This window comes from Micromys minutus (assembly GCF_963924665.1).
Source record: "Micromys minutus genome assembly, chromosome: 29".
In the NCBI taxonomy this organism is placed as follows: Eukaryota; Metazoa; Chordata; class Mammalia; order Rodentia; family Muridae; genus Micromys; species Micromys minutus.
This window is the reverse complement of record NC_137964.1, coordinates 6,915,893-6,943,202: the sequence shown is the minus strand read 5'-3', so window position 1 is coordinate 6,943,202 and position 27,310 is coordinate 6,915,893. Positions and strand designations below refer to the sequence as shown.

Below are 27,310 nucleotides of genomic sequence, written 5' to 3'. Positions count from 1 at the left end.
TCAAACCTGGGGGCCAACAGTGTGAGTGACTCAAACAGGTGTGAGTGTGTCAGGAAGCACGTGGTGTCTAGGTTTCTGCAACTATTCGCCGAGATTTATATATAGGCGTTCAGCATAATAGCATGCCTGAGAGCTTGGGTATGAACCTCAGCTAGATAGTAATAACCTTCTTTATTTTAATTTTTATGTGAGTACACTGTCACTCTCTTCAGACACACCAGAAGAGGGCATCAGATCCCATTACAGATGGTTACGAGCCACCATGTGGTTGCTGAGAATTGAACTCAGGACCTCCGGAAGAGCAGTCCGTGCTCTTAACCACCGAGCCATCTCTCTAGCAATAACCTTCTTTATTATTTCAATTCTTTGCCATATACTTTGTCCTGGAAGGGCAGCCTTGCTTTGGGGTGCTGATTTAGAATAAAATCATGGTACTGCAGTAGAACCCATGAAGGCTGTTGCTGAAGGCTGCATTTGCTTTCTCTGGCCATTTGTCTTATAGCATGCACACATGTTTCAGGGAACGCTATTTAGCCTCCTCAGATACTCAGCACCCTGCAGCCTTATCCTTCAGAGTAATTTCATGTGGACACTCAGCTCATCTGTCTGTCTTTCCTGATGTCTGGCTCAAGTTATCAGCGGCTCTCATGCACGTTTTCTGCCACAGACTTGGTCGTTCCTCCTTGCTGGGTAGGATCCTGGGTGGAGATGGCAATTAAATTCCATTGAGTGACATTGTCGTCTCCTGAGGACCATGGGGAGGAAGGAGGCGCCCCTTAAAGCATTAGATCCTTCCCACTGAAAAATATCCTTTGAGAAGGAAATCAGGCTGTGGCCTTGGGCTGGTAAAGAGGAGGCAGCTTTTTCTTTGGGGGAACTTTGGAAGCTGGGGCTTGACTCTGGCTAGAGCAACAGTGTCACTGAAACTTGGAGAAATTGGTCCTTTACAATGGTGGCGAAGTGGGGTGTCCTGAAAGGTGTTACATTCTGAAAAAGAGTTCTCCAGGCCTGCCAGTCTAGCTCAGCGTTAGAGCATGCACCTATGTGAGCCCCAAAGTCAATTCCCAGTACAGCAAACAAAATAAAACCACAAGGAACCCCCCCCCCCCACACACACACATGCTTCCATATCTGAGGAGGCTTAGCCTTTCCAAGGCAAACAGGAAAAGGCCTGGACAACTGAGTTTTGACACAATTGGAGCTGTGGCTTCACTGGCTCCTGAAAGCAGGGACAAGCTGGTTTTGGCTCTTTAAAAGGCTTGGGATGCTGGCTCTAGGGAAATGGCTCAGCGGTTACGAGTACCGGTTATGCTTGCGAAGGACATGCTTGGTTCCTGTCACCCACATGGTGACCCACAACCATCTGAAACTTCAGTTCCAGGGGATCTGGTTCCCTCTCCGGTCCCTATAGACAGTGCACATATGTATGTATATACAGGTACTCATACACATAAAAAAACTTTATAAAAGTCTGACTTTTTAAAGACAGGGTATCATCAGTACGGAGCCCTGGCGGGCCTGAAACTCTATAAAGATCTAGATCAAGCCGGCTTTATAACTCCAGAGCTAAGAGAGTTATGAATGGTGCCCCAGTGAGTTCTAGGAACCCAACCTGCGTTCTCTGGGAGAACAGCAAGTGCTTTTAACCAACGAATCATCTCTCCAGCTCCACAATAGACCCTATCCCTCCAGAAACGGAAGCCAAAATAAACTCTTTCTAATGTTCTCAGCCCTGGCATTTTTAACACGCCAACGGCAAATCGATTAGTACAGTGTCTGAATAACACCCTCACCACAGCTGGGCACAACCACACAGTACCTCCTGGTTGTTAGTCTGCAAACAACTCCAATTTGTTTCCTGGAGCTTGTAAAGCAAAATCCTGAACTATGTCAGTACAGAAGCACAAAGCAGGTTATTTGTCCCATTTTACATCTGACAGCAAGAGATGTCAACAAAGGCATTTCACCCCCTTTCCTGATGTACTAATGATACAATTTTCGAGGTACCAATTTTTTTTTTTTTTCCCAAAGGCCAGAAAGCCATCATACTTTGCAAACCTGACCTGACAACATTCTCCCTACATGATGAATATATCGATACACTCTGTCAAAAAGAGTTATGCTCCTGTCTTCTGAAAACAGCCTGTTAAGCAAAACAAGGTGTATGTGTGTGTGTGGCTGAGGGACATCCCCAAAGGGGCTGTTGAGTTGCCACACAGCATAGCTGGTAGCCTCATTAAAAACACAGATTTCAGGCGACCTGATTAATAAGCCCAGCCTTGCTATGAAGAATAGGAGGCTTGTTTAATATGGAAAAGCTTTAATATGTTTAATACGTCTGTGGCTTAGGTTGTACCTCAGTGGAGGATGGGTCCAGTTTTCTTCATTCCAGGACATAGCATGTTGGCTCACTCACCTTGAGCCTACAGTCAAGACGGTTCTCCCCACTTTAATTTCTCCTTTCACTGGGCTTTCCCAAGCATGATCTAACAAGCGTGTGTTCCCTGACTGACAAGGCCTCCGCTTACAGTTTTCGACTTTATAATGATATGAAACCAATACATACTCGGCAGAAACTTTGTTTACCACAGCACTTGAATTTGTATCTTTCCTTGGGTTGGCCATACGCAGCTCAGTCCTCTAGTGTGATGCTAACTAGTGGTAATGAATGACTCCAGCTTCCAGTTGGCCCTGTGGCCATGACAGGAGCCACATCTGCAATATGATGTAACTATGCTAGAATGGTAACAATGTTAGGCATGACAGACACACTGCTGCTTTAACAACATGTATATAGTGCTGGTGCTTCAACACAGAGAGCCTTGAGTGTAACAAGCATTTTACACACTCCCCAGACCAATATTTTTAACTTACACTCTATTTATCAGACACAGCCTTCGCTGTAAGTGTCTGTCATAGTTAGTTTCAGCTGTCAATTTAAAACAAACCTAGAGTCGCCTGGGAAGACGGAACCTCAGCTGAAGAACTAGCCTAAAGAATTGACCAGAGCAAATATGTTTATGTCTGAGGAACATTTTCTTAACTGCTAATTGATGAAGGAGGGCTCAGCCCACTGTGGGTGGTGTCATCCCTAGGCAGGTGGGCCTGGGATCTATGAGAAAAGTAGGGGCACAAACCAGAGGAGAGAGCCAGTATACAGCATTTCTCCATGGTGTCTGCTTCAGTTCTGGCGTTGGCTTCCGTCAGTGATGAACAGCAACCCATAAGCCAAGTGAATCCTTTCCTCCCTAAGTACCTTTTATGCCCATGTGTCCATCATAAGATAGCAACACTACCTAACAAATCCCGTCATTGTCACCAAGTCTAGGCCTCCAAACTGACCTGTCACTCCCTTGAGACTCTCTTGTCATCCTATCCCCCACCCAGTTGCCAGGGTGAACATCTAAAAATGGAAATTAAGTCCTGTACTAGCACCACCAAATGACATTTACAGTAGTTAAGACATCATTCCATGAACATTGAGTAGCACAGTGCTTGAATTTCCCTCTCTTCTGCCCTCCTTATTCATGGAGGTCCAGTGACAGGCCTTAATTTCCCCTCCCCCTTTCCATTTCCTTCCCATCTCCCCATGAGTCATCTTCCCAAGTTTCCTTTTATCTTGCACATCACACACACAACTGGGTTATATGGACACACAAATATTTTTGTGTATCTATAGAAAATCCAGGGTCTGCAAATCAATGAAAACATGCTTGAGTTGTCCTGAGTTTGACTTATACAAATGATCTTCAGTTTTACCCACTCCTCTATGAAATGATGATGTTCTTTCTTTGACAGGGTGGAGGGGGTTGAGACAGGGTGTAGCCTAGGCTGTCTTGGACCTACCTGTGTAAACTGTAGACCAGGCTGGCCTCAAACTCACAGAGATCTATCTGCCTTTGCCTCCTGGGTGCTGGGATTAAAGTTGTGCACCAACGCATCTGGCTAATTTTATTCTTCTTTGAGGATAAAGAAAACTTAACTGGGGACCAGAAAGATGGCTGGATGGGTACAGTGAACCATCACACTTAGTGGAATGTGGCCCATGTGGTGGTGGTTGGATAATTTTCATAAGGAGTTGAATTCAGTTTGCAAGTATTTTATTGACAATATTTGATTCTTTGTGCAGCAGAAAAATTAGCCTATAATTTTATTTTTCTTTCTTTAACCTCTTCCTTTATTATGTCATTATCTTGTTTTAATATTAGGAAAATACTGGCCTTATAAAAATTAACTTAGAAGCATTCCTTTGTATTGTATTCTCTTGTTTTATGAACCAGTTCAGGGAAAGCTGGTTATCAGCAATTTAAACATCTGGTAGAATTCAGCTGTGAATCCACCCGGGCTTTGGGTTTTTGCGGATTTTTGTTTGATTTTGATAGAAGACATTTTATTATTACTTCAGTCCTACTGTGAGTATCAATCTGTTTATAACTCTTTAGTTCAGTCTGGGTAGATCTAGAAACTTATCCACCCCCCCAACCCCCTAGTTTCCTGGAATAGCTCTTCAAAGCATGCTTTAATGCTGTTCTGACTGTTCTTGGTGTCTGTTGTAATGACTCCTTCTTCACCAGAGCCTTGGTGAATTGAATCTTCTTTTTCTTTTGGTTAGTTCGGGATTTATCAATCGCACTTATCTTACCAAAGAACAAACTCCGTGCTTTGTTGATGTTTTTATTGCTCTTTTTACTTCCATTTTGTTAACCCTTGCCTTCATCTTTATTACTGACTCTTCAATGATTGTGGGTTTGGCTTGTTCTTAACTTAGAAGACCTTGAGAAGCATTGAGTTTTTATTTGAGACTTCTCTGGCTTTAAAAGTATATTCGTATTTTTATTTTTATGCATATGAGTTTTGCCTGTGTGGCTGAAAAAACACCTATGTAGTGCCTGAGTAGCCCAGAGAGAGCATCAGAGTCCCTGAAACTATGGTTGTGAGCTTCCCATGTAGGTGCTGGGAATTCAATCTAGGTCCTCTGCAAGAGAAGCCAGTGCTCTTAATTAATAAGGCATCTTTCCAGCCCTGGTTTTATTGCATTTGTTTAACACTTGACTTACATTTTCAAACATGAGCTACTTCAGGAAAGGTGCCCTAGGTGTCTGGGAAGAACACATGCTTTTTAGTTGCTGTGTCAAATACCCTGGTAGATGTCTACAAGGTCTGTTTAAACCACAATGTCACTTAACTCTGATTTTTCATTGAGTTTTGAGCGTGTGTGTGTGTGTGTGTGTGTGTGTGTGTGTGTGTGTGTGTGTTCTGGTTGATTTGCCTACTGGCATTGAGGTCACTACATTATTAACATATAGAGATCTCTCTATAATACAATGCCTGAAAGTCCTTGTCTAGTCTTGTTTGGCATTAAAAATGTTTTCTATACCTGAAAAAAACTGTCAAATTTCTTTCCTAGTCTTAGAGACTTTTCTGCTGGGATCTATAAATTTTGTTTTTAAACAAAGCCCCACTGATCTTGTAAGTCCATTCATGTTTCATTTTACCTTTGTCATTGTCTGAATGTTCTAACGTACTCCTTCTGTCTTACATCCCTAATGTTCTGTCTTCCACTTGGTGCATTCTATTGGTGGGACCATTTGCTGATGTCTATTTATGTACTGAGTCTCTTATTTCTAACATTTCAATGTAATATTTTCTCTTTTTCTCTCTCTTTCTTGCTGCATCCTGTACAGCTTCCAGAGACTTGGACCTGACAGGGGTGGGGGAAGCAAGGGAACAACGAATAAACAGACACACACAAGAGAGAGGAGAAGAGAGAAGAGAGAGGGGGAGAGAAAGGCAAGAGGAGAGAATAAAAGGAAAAAAGCAGAGACAGGCAGGATTTCATGGGGTTGGTCTAAGCTCTCTGCTGGAGAAACTTCAGCACTCTGGAAGTTCACCGTATTTATATAGAGTTGACAGGGAGGTGGGGTTATTATACACATTTGGACAAGGAGGAGGGGTTATTGCACACACATAAAACAGGGAGGCAGGGTTATTATATACAGAGAAACCTGGGGACAAGTTTAGCTAATTGGGTGGGAGTCATCTCAGTATGGGAACAGTCACCAGGCTATAAGGGTTGGGTGTGTGCAGGAGGAGCTACCATGGACATTTTTGGCACACACTGTCAACATGGCAGGTAGGGAAAGAAAGCTATGGCGGGCATTTTCCAGCACACCACCCTGTTAATACTTTGACATGGACCAGAGGAAGACTTTGCCATTTTCTTGTGTGTCTGAGGCTTTAGGGCTCCTTGACAGGGCAATACCAATGTCACAATGTCACAACTCACATTTTCCAGCACTTCACTAACTCAGGGTGTCCTCTGCTCCCTGTACTTTCTGAGATCCCTCTCTGATATCCTCTGTGGACGCTCTCAGTTCCATTCAGAAAGACACAGATCCATCAGTCTGTGACAGATGTAGGTTGGTACTAACCCAAACTCTAACTGACCTCCTATGAGCTCTCTATGTGTCTGGACCTGGTGTGGGGTCTTGTATTTGGGTGACAGCTATAGCAAGACCCCTCGTATCTGATCACACTGGCCTGCCTTCTGTGGAAATCTGTTTAGGAAGAGCCCCCACTAGTGTGGTTCTCTCTTCCTAGTGACTTCCTGTCCTCTGCCCTGTCACCCACTGGCTCCTTGACTATTATTAATCCTCAGCTGTGTGCTGTCATGGAGGGAGCTTGTCTTTCTCCCTATTGCAGAAGTCCTGGTTCTTATCCTAACAGGCCTACCTTGTCATCTAAGTGTCAGGATGCTTTTTCTTCAATAGAAGGACAGACTGTACCTGGCAGAAACTCAAACCTTGACACAGTCTTGTCTGCTTTCTTCATTTTTCTTGCATGATTCAGATTGAATTTTAAACTTGTTCAATCAGTTCATTTATTCAAAGCTGTCTTCTGCAGGTAGTCCCTTTATCCACATCATATTTACCAAGGGCCTCTGTGCCTGGCCAGGTCTTATGACATTTCCTCTTCACTGAGATGGGCTCCGTGCCTGAGGTAGAGAGATGGAGTGCACCCAGCCTGACTTGTCAGGGTATTAGGAAAGGTTTGATGACCCTGTGTCTTTCTAGAGGGTAAAGCATCTTTCTAAACTACAGGGTGGTGTTCTGGGTCCTGACGCTTCTACATGGATTCACCTGGCACACAGCAGCCCTGCACTAAGGTTTGTTTCCATGACAAAACCTTAGGAGAATAAACAGTCATCAGTGGCCAGAGCAATCACTGCTGGACCACTGTGGGGATAAGGTGGGACTAGGAAAAGGCTAAAGGAACTCTCTAGCTCCGCCTTTTTCTGAAGGATATAAAAAGACAAGAAGAAAATGCCAACAAAGAAAGCATTAAGAACCTCTGTCTTAGTCAGGGTTTCTATTCCTGCACAAAACATCATGACCAAGAAGCAAGCTGGGGAGGAAAAGGGTTTATTCAGCTTACACTTCCACATGCTGTTTATCACCAAAGGAAGGCAGGACAGGAACTCACACAGGGCAGAGACTTGGAGGCAGGAGCTGATGCAGAGGCCATGGAGGGGTGCTGCTCACTGGATTGCTTCCCCTGGCTTGCTCAGTTTGCTTTCTTATAGAACCCGAGGCCACCAGCTCAGGGTGACACCTCTCCCCCTTGATCACTAGTTGAAAAAAATGTCTTACAGCTGGATCGCATGGAGGCATTTCCTCAACTGAGGCTCCTTTCTCTGTGATAACTCCAGAGTGTGTCAAGTTGTCACACAAAACCAGCCAGTAGAACCCTCTTAGTTGTTCTTGGCACATTTGCTTTTGGACCAACTCCTCTGCCAGGGCATGTGAGGTCACAAGGACATCTCAGGCACCTATGAGCACTACCACTCAGGAAGCAGAAACTGCCTCCAGAGGATGCTCTACAGCCCTAGAAACTGTGAGACAAGACAAGGCCTTCTGGGTGGCCCCCAGGAGAGCATGGTGGCATAACCTGGTGTGTCTCACACTGGTGGTCACATCTGCAACCTGTCCTAGGAGGCCCCTGAGATTGTCTCTCATAGCAACTAGCAGTGACTTCAAAGTCTAGAGGTCAGTGTAGTGTCCCTGCCACCAGGAATTCCTGAGGAAAAGAAAAACTAAGACTTAGATGAATCTAACCAGGAATGGACTTAAATGAATCTTAGCATTAGTGGTATAGCCCAGTAGGGCAGCCCCCAACTGTATTGTTTCAGCTAGATATTTTTAGATTGCCAACATTACTAGAGCAAGGGATTTGGGTCTTTTGTCATCTAGAAGTACCTGTCATAGGCAAGTAGCTTAAATGAAGACAGCACAAATGGCTGAAGCTGGGGTTGAGCTGCCACATTTGATCTCCCAGCCCCTGACAAAAGCCCTGGCTGTCTGCAAGATGCCCCCAGCAAGATGTCAGCACCTTTGCAGAGTCCTCAAGTCCTCAAACATCAGGGCTTAAGAGGAACAAACCATGCAGAACGTAGTTATTGCTGGGAGTAAGGTGTGTGTGTGTGTGTGACTTTATCTTAATCACCAAGCTTCTGGGGATCCATACAGTTTGAAGGGGCTTGCAATATCATATATGAACACCCCCCACCAGCACATTTGATTTGCTATGTGTTCTAAAACGTCACACAGAGCGTAAAAAGCACACACTCCATCCTCTTTCTAAAGCTATTGCCTTCCAGATCGAATGGAAGGAGCAGGTCAGATCCCGGGTCACAGCGGTGGTGAACTTTACCCAGTGGGGGCCATAGTGATGGTGATTTATGAATCTCAGAGGACACAGGGGGCACTGTGGGGAGAGCTTCCCCTCAGGACTGAACAAGAAAATGTAACTCAGTGCTGCTACATTTCGTTATGAAAACCTCTTTTCCACCGGAAGAAAAGCTCTCTCTTCGCTCGGCGCATTTCCTCTCATAGAATATAACCACACAAAGGAGGTGCTTTATAAGTACACCCAGTAATTTTCCCCCTTTACTTTGGGGGATTTTCCCATGATGTAATAAACAAAAACATGAAAAATGTTCATTAGCTTAAAAGCATTTTTCAAACTCTATCTCCTTTCCAGGTTTAATAATATACAATGTAGGTCACATTGTTTGAAGATGAGCCTCGAATCTGCCCCTGAACTACTTGCGTGTTTCTCATGAGTAAGTTGCCCCAACGCAAGGACGTTAAGGACCAGTGTTTTCTCTGTAAGTGGGCAGTGTGTGGTTCTGCAGGACAGTAACAAGCTGAGGGACCTGGAAACTTCTGGGCCTCCTGGGGCTGTGGTTCCTTTCCTTCTTGCAGACAAGAGAAGGTAGAACCCCTTCATCAGCACAGCCCTTGTTAGGTGTTCCAGGGGAGCACGCACCCCCTCTACCCTAGTGTAAGCACCTTTGGATTGATCTAAAACACAGACCGTGAGCTGTTCTTGTCACTGTAAAAAGGGGGAAATTGGGCAGTGGGGCTGACATGGCAGAGATACAAAGCAGAAAGCCTAGGATGAAGGCTGTCTGGAGTTACAGTGTCAGGCTCAAAAGCCCTTTGTCTGCGTATTGCAGGCTTTACTCTAACCCATGGTGCTTGTCCTAATTTGGTTTCTGTTGCTATGATAGAACACTAACCAAAAGCACCTTGGGGCTGGGGTTGCCTATTTTAGGTTCCAGCTTCTAGTCTGTCATGGAAGGAAGACAAGGCAGGAACTCAAGGCAGGAACCTAGAGGCAGGAGCTGATGCAGAGGTCATGGAGGGATGCTGCTTACTAGCTTGCTCCTCATTGCTTGCTCAGCCTGCTTTCTGATACAGCCCAAGATCACCTGCCCAGCAGAGGTACCACCTGCAGTGAGCTGGACCCTTTCATGTTAATCATCTATTAAGTCCCCCATGGTCATGCCTAGAGGCAGTCTCACAGTTCCGGTTTCTTTTTCACAAACTCTGTATCAAGTTGACAAAAATTAACCAGCAGAGTGCTATTGGGCAGGTGGTAGAACTTTTAAAGGGTGGAGCCTTGGCAGGCGAGAAGCTGACCAGATACTGGGGTCCAGTTCCTTCCTCTCTGTCTTGCTTTCTGACAGTCATGAGCTAAGCCACTGGCTTCAGCAAGCTCTCTCTGCCACAATGTGTTCCCTCACCACAGACCAACCCCACAGTAACACACAACGGCCTGAGACTTCTAAAGCTGTCAATCAGAACAAATCTTCGCTGATTCCCAGAGAGTGGCAGTGACTCCTACAGGCACAGAGACTCACAGGGAGCTGTTACTGAAACCTACAGGCATCTTCTCAGGAATCATTCATTCTCCTTCACAGCATTCTTATCTGCTTCTTCCTCAGGAAAGCTGCCCGTCCTCTCCTGCAGCGGGGCACCTGGATGGCTATCCCGACCCCTCAGATTATGAAAAAGTCTACTCTGGTTTGAATTTGATTTCCCCAAACTCAAATATTGCAAATTTAACCTACAACTCAACCAGATTGGGAGGTGGGGGACTTAGCGGGTGGTATCTAGGCCACAGTGGATTCATGTATTATAAGGCTCTCCAAAGTAGGTTTTCATTTAGCCTCCCTGTGTGCTAATATAAAAACGCCCATGTGAGACATTAACACCATCACCCTGATATCTTAGCCTTCAAAACTAATAGAAACATGTATCTTCATTATAAGTTATATAGGCTCAAGTATTATGTTACAGTATCCCCAAACAGAATCAAATTAGATGTTTCCTCCTTTTCCTTTAGGTACTCCCATCTACTTAGCAACGTTGCTTTGCTAACAAAGCCCTCCGTGGGGTGGGCCATGGTAGATGCACACAATTTACATGTCGCTTGGACACGATTGCCATCTGCCATGATCTTCCTGTCTGGGATGAGAGCAAAATAGGCCAATGAAACAGGAAGTCAAATTTTCTTTTCTATTTTTAGATTCACAATATTTTACTTGGATGAGTGTTTTACCTGTACATATGTATATATGTATGCATCATGCCTAGTGCCCACTTACGTCAGAAGGAACACCGGATTCCATGGAACTGGAGTTATAGGGGTTGTGAGCCTTCATGTGGGCACTGGGAACTGTCCTCTGTAAGAGCGACGAGTGCTCTTAACTGCTGAGCCATCTCTCCAACCCAAGAACAAATTGGTGCATTCAAGGCTAGACTCAGAGAGCCAACATATTGGTTATTGTTATATGTTATTCACAGATGCACCACAACAAACAGTCTGTCTACACCTCACTGCCTCCCAGGACAGCACGGCGCTCCAGCAGTGTGCTTAATCAGGGTATTGGGTTGCTGTCTTCCCTTCCATCTGTCTCTACCCAGCCAGGCCTCTCTTCTTTGAGGCTGCCCTTTTTGAGGAGGCTTTGCCATCTTAAAGTGTGCCCTTGTTTGGGGGGGAATCTACTTTCTGCTGGCATTTAATCTCACGAATGAGGCCAAATCCATTAGGGAAAGAGCTGTGTCTTCATGACATGTGGCTTGTGAGGGGCCATAGCAGGGACTCAGTCCTTTCCAGACTCCATGTCAGGTAAAACGTGCTAGCTGATGGTTTTAAGGGTACTGACGTTATCCGCCTGGCTTCATGGTTCCTGTACCTCAGGGCATTCTAGCAGCCCAAAGGACAATGTTCCTGGAGTCTCATTTTCAACTGTTTCTACTTCAGCGTGAGGTGTTTCTCTGATGGGGGTCCCCAAGCAGAGATCAATTCTCTTCCTCTTGCTCCTCTCCTCCGAGCATGTCCCCATACCTACCCAACTTACTTCCCACACATCTCTCCATCCGCCTAACCACTCCCCCATCTCCATGCCCCTACTCGGCTCCTGCATCTGCAGCCACGCAGTCTCCTGTCATGGGTCCCTTCTGGGTTCTACCAGACGCTGTCCAGATGCATGGCTGCTCAGGGCACCCTCCACTCAGAGTCTTCTCTTCCGCTCTTAGCAACCAGACTTCCTGTTGGAATCCAGACCCTGCACAAATGGCTTTTCTCTCCTGGTCTTCCCCTACCCTTCCATCTCCCCCTCCATGATGGCTTCCCTGGCCTTCCTTGGGACCACCTGGGAGCTGCTTTCCAATAAACCCACCTTTATAGACTCCAATCTGGTTTGAAATGTCTCATTTCATTGACGGAGAGGACCTGTCACTCTCCATTCTGACACTTGTTCTACAAGGCCCTGTTCCCTGCACCCCCACTCCCCAGTTCAGGGCTCTGCCTGCTTCCCTTAGGTGCTACCCCATTCCAGAGCTGCCGTGACCCTTCCCACTGTGGTGTTTTTCTCTGCCTCAGCCTTCTGGCAATGCTTTTCTGGAACCCCCTTCTTCCTACTCTGCACGCATACCACTTCTCAGAGAGAGCCATATCCCCAGTACTGCCTTCCATTCGGGCACCTGTGACCTGATGAACCCCCTCACAACAGGGCACAGGGGCAGCCTGCTGCTCCGCACTGTCTCCCTGGCCCTGAATAGTTTCATCTCAGAGCAGGAACTGGATAGAGTTGGGATAGACAAGTCATCTCCATGGAGTGACAGCATTTCAAAGCATTTCCCTCTGTTATCTCGTTTCCCTCGTAATGGACTGATTTTCCAGACAAAGGCATTGGAACAGAAGGCACTGTGTGCTGGTCAGGAGGCCTGACTGAGCCGGACTTCTGTTCTCCAACCCTGTGCTTTCTCTACTGTGTCTCTTCTTACGCTCCCGGACTAAGTTTCAGTCCTGGTTCGGTTCCCCAGATGGTTGCAGAATGTCGCGGAGAACACAGGCCGCAGTGTTAACATCCCTGCCTCAGTGCCCAGCGCTGCTCTGGTTTACTTTAGCCAAAGGAACTCATTTGTCTAAGCCAGCGACAGTGGCCAGGGCAAGGTTAGCAGGAAACAGTGTGTGATTAGCACCTTCCCAGAGGCAGGGCTGGACGAAGAAAGCTCATGCCACTGAGCTTTGGTATGTGCTATACACATCGCAGCATTATCTACACATAAGGGATTTAGCCCTCTGTATCTTTTCCTTTTCACAATTACAAGTGTCACCTCCATTGTGCCCAGGTTCCTTTGTCTGCCCTATAATTACCTCACGCTCCTGCTCTTTGCTCTCGGCCCGTTGGCACCAGCTCCCCCTGAGTCTGGACAAAATCCCAGGTGCCGGCCCTTTCAGGACTCCAGCTAAGGACTCTCTAACCACCGAGGCTAATTTTGGATTGTTCCACTTTTCTTCACTAATTCTCTCAAAATCAATGTTAAATTTTTCTGGAAGCGCCTACAGACCGGGAAAGTCACAGATCTTCCCCGGTGCGGGAAGCTACTGCTAACATGTGAACTCCATTTGTTTCTTCCTCCATGGTGAGGGCTGATCATCCATGAACTCATCTCCTCCCATGCATTCTCTCTAGGAGAGTAAGGAAGGAATCAGACATGGGAGCTAACGAAGAGACCAACGCATCCCAACTCGCCAGATCAGAGCAACATCTAGATGGATTCGTGTGAGGGGCTCCTCTTCCTCCTGGAAAATCTGCAATGAGAAACTGCTCTCTACCAAGATGAAGCCAGCGTAAGACACTCACTGAAGTGATAACAAGACAAACTCATGACAGCAGGAATGTGTTCACACCTCTGAAACCATCGTCGGCCAACTGAGAGTAAAGTGTCCAGCATCAGGGTCATCCTGATACCAACATTCGAGAAACTGGAGGCTGTCTCTCCAAAGGGGCACATTAAGAAAGGCTGGGGTACTGTTGTTTTTCTTCCTTATAAGGAACTGTGAAAGTGCGTGCTGGAGAGATGGCTCAGAGGTTGAGCGCACTCTTGTAGAGGATGCACCTTTAATTCCCAGCACCTTACAATGGTCTATGGCTTCAGTTCCAGGGAACCTGATGCCCTCTTCTGGCTTCCTCAAGTACTACATGCACATGGCCCACAAATACACGCAGGCAGACACTTCTATACGTAATAAAAGGTTACATCAGCGCCTCTGGGCTCTGGCTTTCTCTCCGGCCGTCCGGAAAACCCTCCCACACTCTTAGCCGTCTGTCACAGCTCTGAGGCCTCACGTACCAACATTCTACATCCAGTTCTGCAAGTTCAAAGCCATGGAAGCCATGTCAACTGCAGGGAAGTGGTCTATTAAACATGTTTGTGACACGTAGTGAAACAAAGTTCCTATGAGCATCTAGGGTCAACCACTGTTTGTGGCAAAGCAACAGGTGGGCCATTTTTTATCATTTAGACCAGTGGTTCTCAACCTTCCTAATGCTGTGACCCCTTTTACACAGTTCCTCATGTTGTGGTGGCCCACAATCACAAATTTATTTTCATCGTTATTTTATAACTGTAAAGTTGATAATACTATGGATTATACATGTTTGATGTGCAGGCTATGTGACAAGTGACCCCTGTGAAAAGGTCATTCTACCCCAAAGGGGTCATGACCCACAGGTTGAGAACTTATTTAGCCCACGATTCATACTCAGAAATAAGCTGCAATAAATCCTTACTGGAAACATCACATGGACTTCACGGGGAGCAACTGTGTCTGGCCACGGAGGGGGGAGGGAGAATTCTAAGCCTCTCCCACTAACACTCCCTAGTCCGAGCAAACAGCAGCCTGTGTAGCAAGTACCGCCATGGTCACCCACATTGACACCAAGTGTGATGGTTTGAATATGCTTGACCCACGGGAAGACGCACTATTAGGAGGTTTGGCCTTATTGGAGGAGGTGTGGCCTTGTTAGAGGAACTGGGTCACTGTGAGGGTGAGTTTTGGGGTTCTGCTCCTAAGCTCCGCCCAGTGTGGAAGACCACCTCCTCCTGGCTGCTTTCAGATCAAGATGTAGAACTCTTGGCTCCTCCAGCACCGTGTCTGTCTGTACAATGCCATGCTTCCTGCCATGATGATAATGGACTGACCCTCTGAACCTGTAAGCCAGCCCCAATTAAATACTGTCCTTTATAAGAGCTGCCTTAGTCACGGTGTCTCTTTACAGCAATAAAAACCTACCTAAGACACCAAGATTACACACCTCATTTTCCAAAACCACCTGCTGACCCTTCCCATCAGCTCCCTGCACCCCAAGTTCCAACTTTTAATTGTTTTAGACATGATCCTTCACCAATATCCATTCATTCTCACTTTTAATTTTACACTCATGTTCTCCAGCAGCTGTGTGTGTATGTGTGTGTGTGTGTGTGTGTGTGTGTGTTGTGCTGGAGATAGAACTCATGGATAGTATATGCTCAGCAAATCTCTACCACCAAGCTCTATCCAGTCTCTCTTACTATCATTTTTTTCTAAACTCTTAGTTTCTTTAATATAACAAACTGCATTATGACCATCCCAGATCCTCGGTAACTCAAGATTTTTTTTTCCCCAGAAGAATTCATTAAATCTTGATGGTTTTGAAGACCCCAGATTAGAACAGTTCCCTACTTCCTGCTCAGATCTCATTCCCCTTTCTTCTCGGATACCCCGATTTCCTTTTCTCTTTAAGGATAGAAGGGAGTTCTCCTGGGTACCTTTCTTTTTCTTTTCATTAAAGATCAAAAAATAGTTTGGATCCTGAGTCTGCACATGTGTCTGGGTTTGGGCATGGGGGTGCAGTGCCCATGGAGGTCAGAAGAGGGCGCCAGATTCTGTGGGATTAATGGAGTTGTGAGCCACCTGATGTGGGTGCTGGGAACTGAGCTCAAGGTCTGTGCAAGAGTGGGATATGCTCTCAGCCACAGGGCCATCTTCCAAGACCCAAGCACCTCTCTCTCTTAGCACAGAACATACAGTCTCTTTAGCATTCTGCAAGCCAAAACTCCATCCCAAGTCAGACTGCTGGTATGTTTGCAGGAGTCCTCTACCCTGCAAATTCACAAGTTACTTCAGTTATATCTTCAGGACGTTCCTTATTCTCAGCATGTTACGGTCACTTGCCTCAGTCACTGGGTGTGATCTCTGCAGCCGCCTCCTCCCTCCCACACAGATCCCTCCTCCCTTCCACACAGATCCCTCCTCCCTCCCACACAGATCCCTCCTCCCTCCCATACAGATCCCTCCTCCCTCCCACACAGATCCTTCCCATCCAGGAACATGCCAGGATATAGGAGCTGCACAGACGGTGCTCTGACCATTCAAAAGTGACTCAAAAACCGCTGGATAACTCTTTTAGGGATGGCAAGCATCATCTGCTTGCACTAGTAAAGATAATTTGCATATTCATAAGTTATGCTGATGCTGGAGACTCATTGGGACAATACTTGTGTCTATCATGGTAGCTCTGTTGAGAACTGCTAATGTTCAGAACAAATTTGACTGGTCAGGGAAATGATTTTGATGTTCACATATAATCATTTAAAATCTCTTGATGAGTGATAACAAGGCCAAAAGAGTCCCCAGAAAATGCTCACATCACAGTCCTAAACGACATTAGTCACTCCTCCTCTGTGTGTGGAGAGATGTGGCTCAGGGGTTAAGAGCACTGGTGGGTTCCCAGCATTCACTAACAACCACCTGTACTTCCGGTTCCAGGGGTCGGGCACCCTCTCTTGGTCTCTGTTGGTTCTGTGTGTATGTCCCTCTGACATACATGCTGGTAAAAATTCATACACATAAGATAAGTAATCTTCTTAGAAAGTGCCCTCTATGGGCTCAAGAGCATTTTAAAAAAGATTTATTTATTTTATGTGAGCACACTGTAGCTGTCCTCAGACACACCAGAAGAGGTCATCATATCTCATTACAGATGGTTGTGAGCCACCATGTGGTTGCTGGGAATTGAACTCAGAACCTCTGAAAGAGCAGTCAGTGCTCTTAACCACTGAGCCATCTCTCCAGCCCTCCAGGGTGTTTCTTAGTGGCTAACACCACCACCATTTTCTTGAAGTTGTTGGGCTGTGCTCCTATAGCTGACTGAGATGTAACATGGTGGGTGGGATTGCTACTTCTATGTGTATATTAAATATACATAATTATGTGTGTATATACATCATAGGTTATGTATTTTATAGTAACATATTAATTCTATTTTTATTTATTACTTACAATTTTCTGTTATGTCTCGAGTTTTCAGGTTGTGGTCTAAGAATTACCCTTTGAAAACTTAAACTTTCCTCCTCATGTCACTAGAATCAGTATCTGACCACCGTGGGTGAAGTGTGAAAAAGAAAAAAAGAAAAGAAAAGAAAAATCACTGTCCCCTGTGTAGTTGTTTTCTCTGACAGATTTCCATAATTACTTTATCCTCTGTGTTTATCCGTTTGATAAACTGGCATAGCTTTCTTTGAGCTCACAGGACCTGAGTCTGTAGGCTTTCTTTTTCAAAAAGATGCATTTTTATTTCTGTGAAGCCGTCTGGGCATATGTCACGCATGTGCGGGTTCACTCGGAGGCCAGAGAGGGTGGGTCTGCTGGGTTCTGGATGGTTGTGAATCTTCTAACTCGGGTACTGGGAACCGAACTCTGCTTCTCTGGGAGAACAGCACTCTCGACTCTGAGACATTTCTCCAACCCCACCTGAGAAGTTTCAATCACTGCTTGTTTGAGACAGGATCCTACATGGTTCTGGCTGTACTGGAACTCGGCACGTAGGTCAGGCTGGCTTCGAACTCGCAGAGACCTGCTAACCTCTGCTGTAATCCCACCTGCTGGGATTGAAGACATACACCACCACGTATCCCAGTCATCATTTCCAAGGTATTTTTAGAGACCTAGTCATTTCCATGAAGCTTGGGCCAGAAGTGGAGACTTATAGTCAGCGACTCACCCATTATATTGACAGCAAACTTGCCCTGTTTACGATTCTGATCACTGCAAATTCTATGTGGCCCCGCCATGTCAGTAAAATACCAGAGAACAGCAGATGGTGCACCCCATTTGGAGGCAGGAGCTTTGTACCTTATTCCCTCCCCAGCTTCATTACTAGTGACAAATAAATACTGTAAATTAACACATGCAGTCTAACTCCATGACTGGGGCAGTCACCAGCACCCAGCTAATTAAGGAGGCCACCACTTCCCAGGGCTCCTCTTTCAGTGTATATTGGGTGAGACACGTGTGACTTACCTTAGCAAGTGTAAACTATGTGACTCAAGCTATTAACTAGTTACGCCTACCATTCTTCCTAGGGGTTCTTCAGAATTTATCTGCACAGTCTCAAGTTTCCCCTTTTGGTGGTTTGAATATGCTTGGCCCAGGGGCTGGAAGTATTGGGAGGTGTGGCCTTGTTGGAGTAGGTGTGGCCTTGTTGGAGTAGGTGTGGCCTTGTTGGAGTAGGTGTGGCCTTGTTGGAGTAGGTGTGGCCTTGTTGGAGTAGGTGTGGCCTTGTTGGAGGAAGTGTGTCACCATAGGGTTGGGCTTTGAGGTCCTATGCTCAAGTTCCACCCAGTGTGGCAGAGAGCCTCCTCCTATCTGCCTGAAGAAGAGAGTCTCCTTCTGAAGAATCAAGATGTAGAACTCTAGGCTCCTCCAGCACCCTGTCTACCTGCACACTGCCATGCTTCCTGCCGTGATGATAATGGACTGAACCTCTGAACCTGTAAGCCGGCCCCCAATTAAATGTTGTCCCTTATAAGAGTTGTCTTGGTCATGGTGTCTCTTCACAGCAATGAAACCCTAAGGCACCCATTTACGGGTTTCAGTTGAATAAACACCTCTTTCTCTATGTTTGCCTGTCTTGTGGCGGCATCTCTGGCTTCCTGATTCCCCTCCAACCTTGGTGGGGAGCTGGATGAGGATCCCCATGAGTGTTATATGAGAACAGGCCTTTGTTAAAAGAGACGATGTGTCATTTCCACTGCATTATTTTGAGGCCTAGCCGGCATTTGATAAATTCGCAATGACTAAAATGATACACAGGATATGAAATGATTAGAAGGTAGCCAAGTTATGCATAAAACTGGGATCCAAATACCTTCATCATGAAGATGACATGTCATAATGTTCACACACATACAAAAGGCAGTGCTGTGTGCCCAGGACACATTGGGACTTATTGTTACCTTCCCCCTAAAGAGTAGACACGTTTGAAGCAGCGTGGCTCTTGGCTCTGTACCAACTGAACATTATGGATACACGCATGCCACTGGCACTGTGGTATCAGTGATACCGGCAATGCCGGCAGCCAGCTTCATGCCTCCTCTTGGTTCCCGGTGAACTGACACTTTCTCATTGAAGTGTTGAGTTGTTAACAATCATCCTTGTTTCGAGGCAGCTGTTCTAGTTAGGGTTCTGTTGCTGTGAACAAACACCCACCAAACCCAGCATGAGGATGGAAAAGGTTTATCTGGGCTTACACGCCCACATCATGGTCTATCATCACGGAAAGCCAAGTCAGGAACTGAAGCAGAGGCCACGGAGCAGTGCTGCTCAATGGTTTGTTTTCTCCAGCTTATTCCACTACCTTTTTGATCCATCCCAGGCTCATATGCCTAGGGATGGTGCTGCCCATGGTGGGCTGGGCCTCTAGCATCCATTGGCAGTTAGGAAATGTCCCCCAGACATGCCAATCTGATGGTGGAAAGTCCTCAGCTGGGATTTTCTCCTCCTACGTTTGTCTAGGCTTGTATCAAATAAACAAAAGCCATGGCATCAATCAGCTTAGTGTGAATCAGTGTACCCATGTAAAGGTCAAATGACATTGTATGAAATTCCTGAAGACTTAAAAATAATATTAAATTATATACCCATTCTGCCTCTTCCTTAGTAGTGTTAGCACAGTGTATCTTCCTCATCCCTTTACCCCAAATTTAATTTTGATATTTAAATTGAGATTCTTGCAGTTACCGCATAGTTGACTTTATTAGAGAACTTCTGATTACCCACATCTTTTGGTGCTCAAGCCACTCTCATTAAAAATGGTTATTGGTAATAGCTGAATTAGCCTCTTTGACCCTTTTTCCATCCCTTGCCTTTATTATCTCCCGGTACTGAATTACAGGTGCGGGTCATCTGATTGCAGGTTTGTGCACTGCATAACTGCTTGCACAAAGTGACCCCTGGGCGAACGGGCATGTGGTGTCCACACATCTTGATGTCTTAGTGGTTTGATTGTTAGGAACAGGACAAAAAAAGGAAAGAACCTGTGTGTTTCTAGTGTCAAACTTGGTTACAATTAAGCCTGTGGAATAAGCAGGTCAGTGTCGCATGTCAGTGGCTACAGAGAAGACACTTTCTTGCTCCTGTGAAATTCCTTTGACTAATGTGACTTGGAGCACAGACAGTCATTTCCAGACTGGCCATCAGGTGGCGCCATTGCCACTTCGCTCAGGCTTAGCGTGGACAGGATGCGCTGCTGCCAACCAGGGAAACTTAGTAATTCTTTCCTCTTTGGTCTCACACCTCTCAGATACAAAACTCTAGCCACTTTATTCTGTTTCTTTTTAACCCAATAAATGAAGCTAGCCTGGAATCCATCTATCTGATTTGGCTCCTCATGGGTAGGATGGCCCGTTTCTCAACCTTTCCCATGTCTCCTTTCTCCTTAGGATTTTGTTCACACCCTGGGCTCTGCATGGGGGGCAGACATGGCTCTAAAGACCCTGTCTGGCGTCTCCTGGGTCCTCTGTGTACACTTTTCTGCCAACTCTTTTCTTCTTGCGTCGTTTCTACATGTCTATGGAAATCTCTGGAGTTTGCTTTTTCCATGACTTCTGTTTAGTCCCCCCCCCCCGACCCCACTGGTGACCGTGAGACAGGCTCTCCCTTTTTTGCTCACTATTCGGCCCCCACTGGCCTTGAACTCTGGCAGTCTTCCTGCCTTAGCCTACCAGTAGTAGGACTTTGGATAGGACTCCATCTCAGATCCCTGGGCCTGACAGCACCCTCACTCAAGTTGTCCCTGAAGTTACACAGCTGTTCTCTTTTATTAAAATACAAAACTGAAATTAGGCTGTTAGTACCTAGTTTCCAGAAAAGTCAAATTCTAGAAAAGTCAGCGAGTCCATTCCTCATGGGAAATATGTTTTAGAACTAAGGCAAAAAGGCGTGAATCTCCTTACACAGCAATTTGTTTTGTTTTATTTTAAAGGTTAATTAATTAACCAATTATAAGTACACTTAAGTAGCTGTCTTCAGACACACCTGAAAAGGGCATCAGATCCCATTACAGATGGTTGTGAGCCATCATGTTGTTGCCGGGATTTGAACTCAGGACCTCTGGAAGAGCAGCCAGTGCTCTTAGCCACTGAGCCATCTCTCCAGCCCAGAAATTTGTTTTTAAAATACAAATTATTACTTTAACTTGTCTTCCTTTCATGGAGTTTTCAGTGTTTAGCCTATCTAAAAAGCAATTCCCAGGGCTGGAGGGATTGCTCAGTGGTTAGGAGCACTGGCTGCTCTTACAGAGGTCCCAGGTTTGATTCCCAGCAACCACACAGAGATTTAGAAACCTCTTTAACTCCAGTTCCAGGGGATCTGATACTCCCTTCTGACTTCTGAGGGCACCAGGCAAACACCCATATGTGTACAGAAGTAAAAGAATATTCACTGATGTTTAGGTCGATTCTCTGGAGTTGTAGGAGCCGTGAATGCACAAAGGTTGGGTGGAACATCCCGTGACTGTGCCCTGCCACACTCTGGCTGCTCCACAGCGACAGTTCTTCATCCCAAGGGATTTAAAAGGCACACACCTTACTCTGACCAGTTTCTTGCTGTTCAGGCAAGCCAGGTTTCTAAAGTGTCCATTGAAATCCATTTTTATCCCCACATGGTGTTCATCTATGCTAAAGCAGACATCATCTTAGGCTGGAGAGATGGCTCAGTGGTAAAGAGCACCGACTGCTCTTCCAGATGGTCCTGAGTTCAAATCCCAACCACATGGTGGCTCACAACCATCTGTAATGGTATCTGATGCCTTCCCCTTTTGTGTCTGAAGACAGCTATGGCGTACTCATATAAATAAACAAACAAATAAATCTTATTTTTTAAAAAAGACATCATCAGATTGGAAGAATGAACGACAACATATAAGAGATGAACTGATCAAAGCAACTGGTTTTTACCATAGTCAGGTATTGATTTTTATCACGGCCCTGCTCTGACTTATTTTTTAGTTCTGCTGATGGACATTCCAGGTCTTTTAGGGAAGGTTTCTACCTCTGGATTTAGGAAATGTTTTAGTATCTAAAGATCATGCTCTGAGTTTTCTCAAGTTAGAGTCCTAAGAGAAAAATCAGGCAAAGTATGCATGTTCCTCACTGTGTGTGTGTGTGTGTGTGTGTGTGTGTGTGTGTGTGTGTGTGCTTCCATGACACAGGTATGACACAGGCTTCCTGTATTGCCACACCAGGCAGTTACAATTTGCCCACATGGACCACTTTGCCTCCAGCTCCCAGCATGCTCTCTGCCAGCTGATGTCAGACAGGCCAGCTGAACTATGCACATTCTCTTTAAGGGTTTAGTTACTTAAGACAGAACAAAGAAGGAGAAGATAAAGGTTGGGAACTGTTAGCAAGGTGGAGGGTATCTGTGCTGCCAGATCTGGGACTGAAGGAGCCCCAAGGATCAGACCGCTTCTGCATCATCCTGGGGGGTGGGGCAGGGGAGGGGGATGGAGGAGCCCCTGGTATGGGGATACAGGTGGTTCAGCTGGTGGAATACAGCTTCTCTCTTGCCTTCAGGGTCAGCTCCTCTGATGCAGCCTCAACATAAAACCCCCACAACAATGAACAGCGGGACCTAGCAAACATTTGCTCCTCCATCTTCTCCCCTCTGCTCTGGCATCCATCTGCTTGACAGAAGACTGGGAAAGGAAGCAGGTGCTGTGGGGCCTTAATGAAGACACTCGGGAGGCTCCTCCAAAAGGAGCCAGCCATCCTCGAGGAGGGATGCTGTACTTTCAAACAGCGCCCAAGGCTAACACTGTATTCAGAAGTTAGCAAGAGCGGGGAAGAGGGGAGGCTTCCCCTGCCTGAGAGGCAGACAAGTATGTTTGGCTGCTCTCTGTACTCACCCCAGATCTTGTGGCTCTCACCGCCCCTCCACACCCCTCCATTCCCAATGACTCCTCGGGACTTTGCTTCTCGCTTGGTTTGTTTTAAGGGCAAGAGGATGAAATGGCCTTAGGGCACTTCCCGTGAGCATCAGGTATAAACTATCCAGCTCTTAATGACTGTCTCTCTGCTGGTGATTATGTTTCCTCTGCCCCTTCTCCAGAATCTCAGGCACTGAACGTCAGTCAGTAAACAGGGGCTCAGCTGTTATCTGTGAACTCAGCCTACTTTCAAAATTTCCAAGCCATCCATTGGCCTTTCACACAGCAGAAGCTGTAACCCAAGAAATGTGAAATGTGTTTAAAACTTACCTCTAAGTATTAGCAATAAAACATATACAAGTTCAGGCTGGAGAGACGGCTCAGCGGTTAAGAGCACTGGCCGCTCTTCCAGAGGTCCTGAGTTCAAATCCCAGCAACCACATGGTGGCCCAAAACCATCTACAAGAGATCCAATGCCCTCTGGTATTGGGGTATACGCGCAGATAGAGAACTCACACATAAAATAAATAAACCTTAAAAAACATCCACAAAGCTGGAAGAACAGAGTACTAATACATTTAAATACAACTGTGGGGTCTGAGTTCACGTTCCTCCCACTCTTTTGTGTTAAGAGTTTGTTTTCAATGCAGTTGATATGTAATATGTGAGAGAAGAAATTGTAAAAAAAAAAATAATTCAAATAAATCATTTAATTAAAATCAATAAATAAAAAAAACCCAAGAATTTGTTTCCATACGAAAAGACAGTAAATGCAACGAGACTGTTATATTCTTTGCAACTAGCTTAGAGAAAAACACATTATGGTTGGGCCAAGTGTTCAAGGCTTTGTTGCAGGCTGGGAAATGATGGGGTCGTGTGGGAAGGTGGGGGAACCTTTGTGATGGCTAAGGCTTAGAAGTGCTGAGGTACCCCGCCCCCAGCCAGATCATAGGACCTCAAAACCCTCCTTCTTTCTTCTTTTACTCCCTGACTTGTGATGTGAGTGGTTTTTCTCCCATATATATCTCAAGATTGCCTCAGGTATTCAGCAGTAGTAGCAAGAATCTAAGGCACAGAGAGACATGTCACCGGCATTGACACCTATGCCTTTTCTGCCTCATCTATGATAGCTAATCAGCAAAAGTCACAGTCTACCGCCACATACAGAATTAATTATAAAAAACATTAAGATATTGCACCAATATAATAAACTGTATTAAAATAAAATGGAAATAAACACAGCCCCACACTTAAGAAAGTGAAACGTTCTGTGTTGTACTATCTGTCTGGGCTATTTCATAGGCTCACCACCAGGGGGTGCTATAGGCTAGCATTTGGATAAACAACGAAACAAAACAAAAAGATTCAGGCTCAGTGGGACCTGGGAAGTGAACCCAGGAGGGTCACTCTCATAACCACATCCCTGGAGGCTTGCAACCATGGCTTTTTTTTTTTTCTTCTTTCCTTTTTGGGCAGCTCTGCTTGGCCTGCTGAGGAACATGACTGGCTGCAGGAACAGAGCTGTTTGAGCAGGCAGGTGTGAGGCTACGTTGGAACCTAAGTCTCAGGATCTCTAGGCTCTGGGCTGAGGCTATCAGAGGTGACAATTTCTACCATTTTGCCAGGACAGAATGTCTATCTGAATTTTTCTGTTCCCAGTGGCGAGATGATTTTCCAGTGTGTCCTTCAAGATACATTCAACACTCAGGAAAAATGTACTCTAGCACTTGAGCTCACTAGAGCAGCCAAACCACCACTGTATATAGTTAGTCTTCCTTTACCATAATGCATGGGGATAGAAATATTTCCCTTCTTCTGCTTTAGAACTGGGAATGTTTTTATAATGTGCACGAGCTATCCTGGGGATGGGATCCAAGAGTGAACACGAAATGCATTTAAGATTCTTATTCACTCTCTAAGCATAAGATGGAGGTAAGCTTATACAATATTTAAAAAGCGCAGCCAGTCTTAGAAGCTCCAGTGTGGAATTTCACACTTGTGCCTGCCTTGTCAGCCCTCAAAAGGTTTCAGGTATTGGAACATTTCATATTCCAAAGGTCAAACCAGGGACACACGGCCTGTGTTAATGACATCTAAGTGGCCTGGCTTAGTGCCCACTCCCCACAGGTCACACGTGTCTAATCCCTCCTGAGAGCAGAACCCATAAGGTGGTTTTCCTTGCACTCACAAAAGACCATTCCTGAGTATCTCCATCAAGTGTCCTTACCTATCGACTTACAGAAGAGCACACTCAAGAGGTGGCTGTCCCCGTCAGGGATAATGGCACACACACATAGAACAGGGCCCTGTTTAAGTCCCCCAGAAGCACAGGGAGAATTTCTGCTGGTCGGCATGGTGCCTCTCTGTCTCAATACACGCTGCTGCTCAGCGCACCATGGCCTATACGGGGACAGTTCTACTGGGCTTCTAACTGAACAGCCTCATGCGTTCCATGGAGGGAGCAACTTGTGGTCAGCAAGGAGGTTCTGGGCAGAGGGCTGCAGAACTATGTGTGTGGATCTGTAATTCTAGCTTCTTGCTATGTCACCATAAGGTTCAACTCTGGGAAGAACCTATCAGTGCCCAGGGACATAATCATAGGAAATATCATCAAGGCTTTGGTTAGCTGCCGAGAAGGCCGCGTGGGTCATGGGCAGGTAGGGTAAGTGTAGCCACCCAGCTCAGCAAACACCCTGCTTCCTTTTCTACAGATCTGACCGTCCATGAAACATCTGTATCCAACCCAAAGGAAGCTATCTACTCCTTCTGAAGGACAAATGTTCCATACGTGCCACAGCGAGACATGCCTCCCAACACCTCAAAGACGCACTCGTGACTTTTATCATTCCCGTAGGGGTGGACTGTAGATACTTCGCTGACACTGGTCGGAAAAGATGGGGAATCTGAACTGGTCGTTCATTGCTGGTGTGGCAGGTTTCAGTTGGGGAAGGACGAGGCTGGAATCTTGGTACAAATGAGTGCTTACAGCTTGTCATCCCTCAAAACAACAGATCGGCAAGTGACTCTGTGCTAACAGCTCTCAGCCAACAAACACAAGACTGAGAGAAAAAGGGCAGGTTGGCTTTCTGGGCCAGATGTCTAGGAGGGGACGGAAGGGCACAGAACCCCCGTACGATGCAGCCCAGGTGACCAAGGGAGAAGCGGTGTACACTGTGGACCGTAATGTCCTCTTTCGCTGACTTCAAATTAGCTAGAGTTGTTAGGCACTCCATTTTCTTGTTGCGGAGGCACTGATAACCATCGTTTTTACCTCTTTCTGTTTCTAGACGCCACGCGGCCCGCGTGTGAAGTTCAGGGTGCTCATCGCCTGTTAGGGTGTGAGCAAGGCTTGTCCTCCCAAACCTCCCGCTGGAACGTGGTAGCCAGTGAACTGAAAAGCGGAGCCTTGACGAAGAACTCATGTCTGTCTTATGGGGGTACCTTAGTTCCTGAGAGAGCCAGTGAGCATAAGATGTTTCACTTCGCCTGCCCTGCTGCTTCCTCTTTTCCACATGCTGTCCCCCCCCCCCCGCCCCGTTCTGTTTTACATTATGATGTGAAGCACTTCTGAGGCCCTCCCCAGAAGCCCAGCAGCTGCTAGAGCCGCGCTCATGGCTTTTCAAGTCTCTAGAACTGTTGAGGCAAAATGAACTGCTCTCCCCCCCCCCTTTCCCCCCCTAAATAAACTACCCATTCTTGGTTGTTTTGTTACAGTAACAGCAGCAATAAGGATGCGTATCACATTCACATCTCCAAAGTAAAAGCTCACCTTCACCCTCAGACACACCTTGGCATCCAGGTGATACCAGCCATCCGCTGACAAGAAACCTACATTCGGCATTTCTGGAGAAACGGTGTTGAGGGGAGCGCCCTCTAGAGCCCATGCTGTGGGGCTCAGAGGAGCACAGGGTTTAGACCCCGCCCCGGGCGCATTTCCCATCAGCAGCAAACATCTGCTCCTCAAATCCTCCGTATGTTTCCTCTTCTTTCTTTTCTTGGCCCACTTTTCTCTTGGGTAATCGAGGTGATTTATCCTTCTTTTTAGACTAGTTTCTTCGGCTAGTGTTTTGGCTCCTGGAATATTCTAGAATGCTATAGGAGATTCCCTATGACCGACAAGACTCGACTCCAGCCCCAAACCCTAACTACCACACACACATCCCAACGCCCATCACTAGTCCAAGCACCCAAAGACCACAGACACAGCCTCACCTTTCCAAAGAAATGCTTAGTGGACACGGCCATGGCGTCGAAGCCGTGGATGGCTTTCTTCAGCTCCCTTCGAGCCAGACCCAGCTGCCTGGCCTGCCACTCACACCTGTCCCTCAGTCGCTGGGCCAGCTGCCGCTCGGCCTCTCGGGCCTGCAGGTCAGGCTTGGGTGGGAACTCATTTCGAGGAGCTGTGGTCCTCTGCTTTGGGTACCC

At 46.2% G+C, this 27,310-nt stretch overlaps 1 protein-coding gene across 1 annotated transcript in view; it reads right to left on the bottom strand.

Annotated features, from left to right (window-relative positions):
• Nucleotides 1-27,310, bottom strand: part of MTUS2 (microtubule associated scaffold protein 2) — a gene marked incomplete at both ends in the record, with an annotated part of 226,217 nt that overhangs the window by 45,463 nt on the left and 153,444 nt on the right. Inside the window, one exon of the mRNA XM_080941222.1 lies at nt 27,098-27,309. Coding sequence (XP_080797348.1) covers nt 27,098-27,309 — 212 coding nt within the window. The remainder of the gene's footprint in view (nt 1-27,097; nt 27,310) is intronic.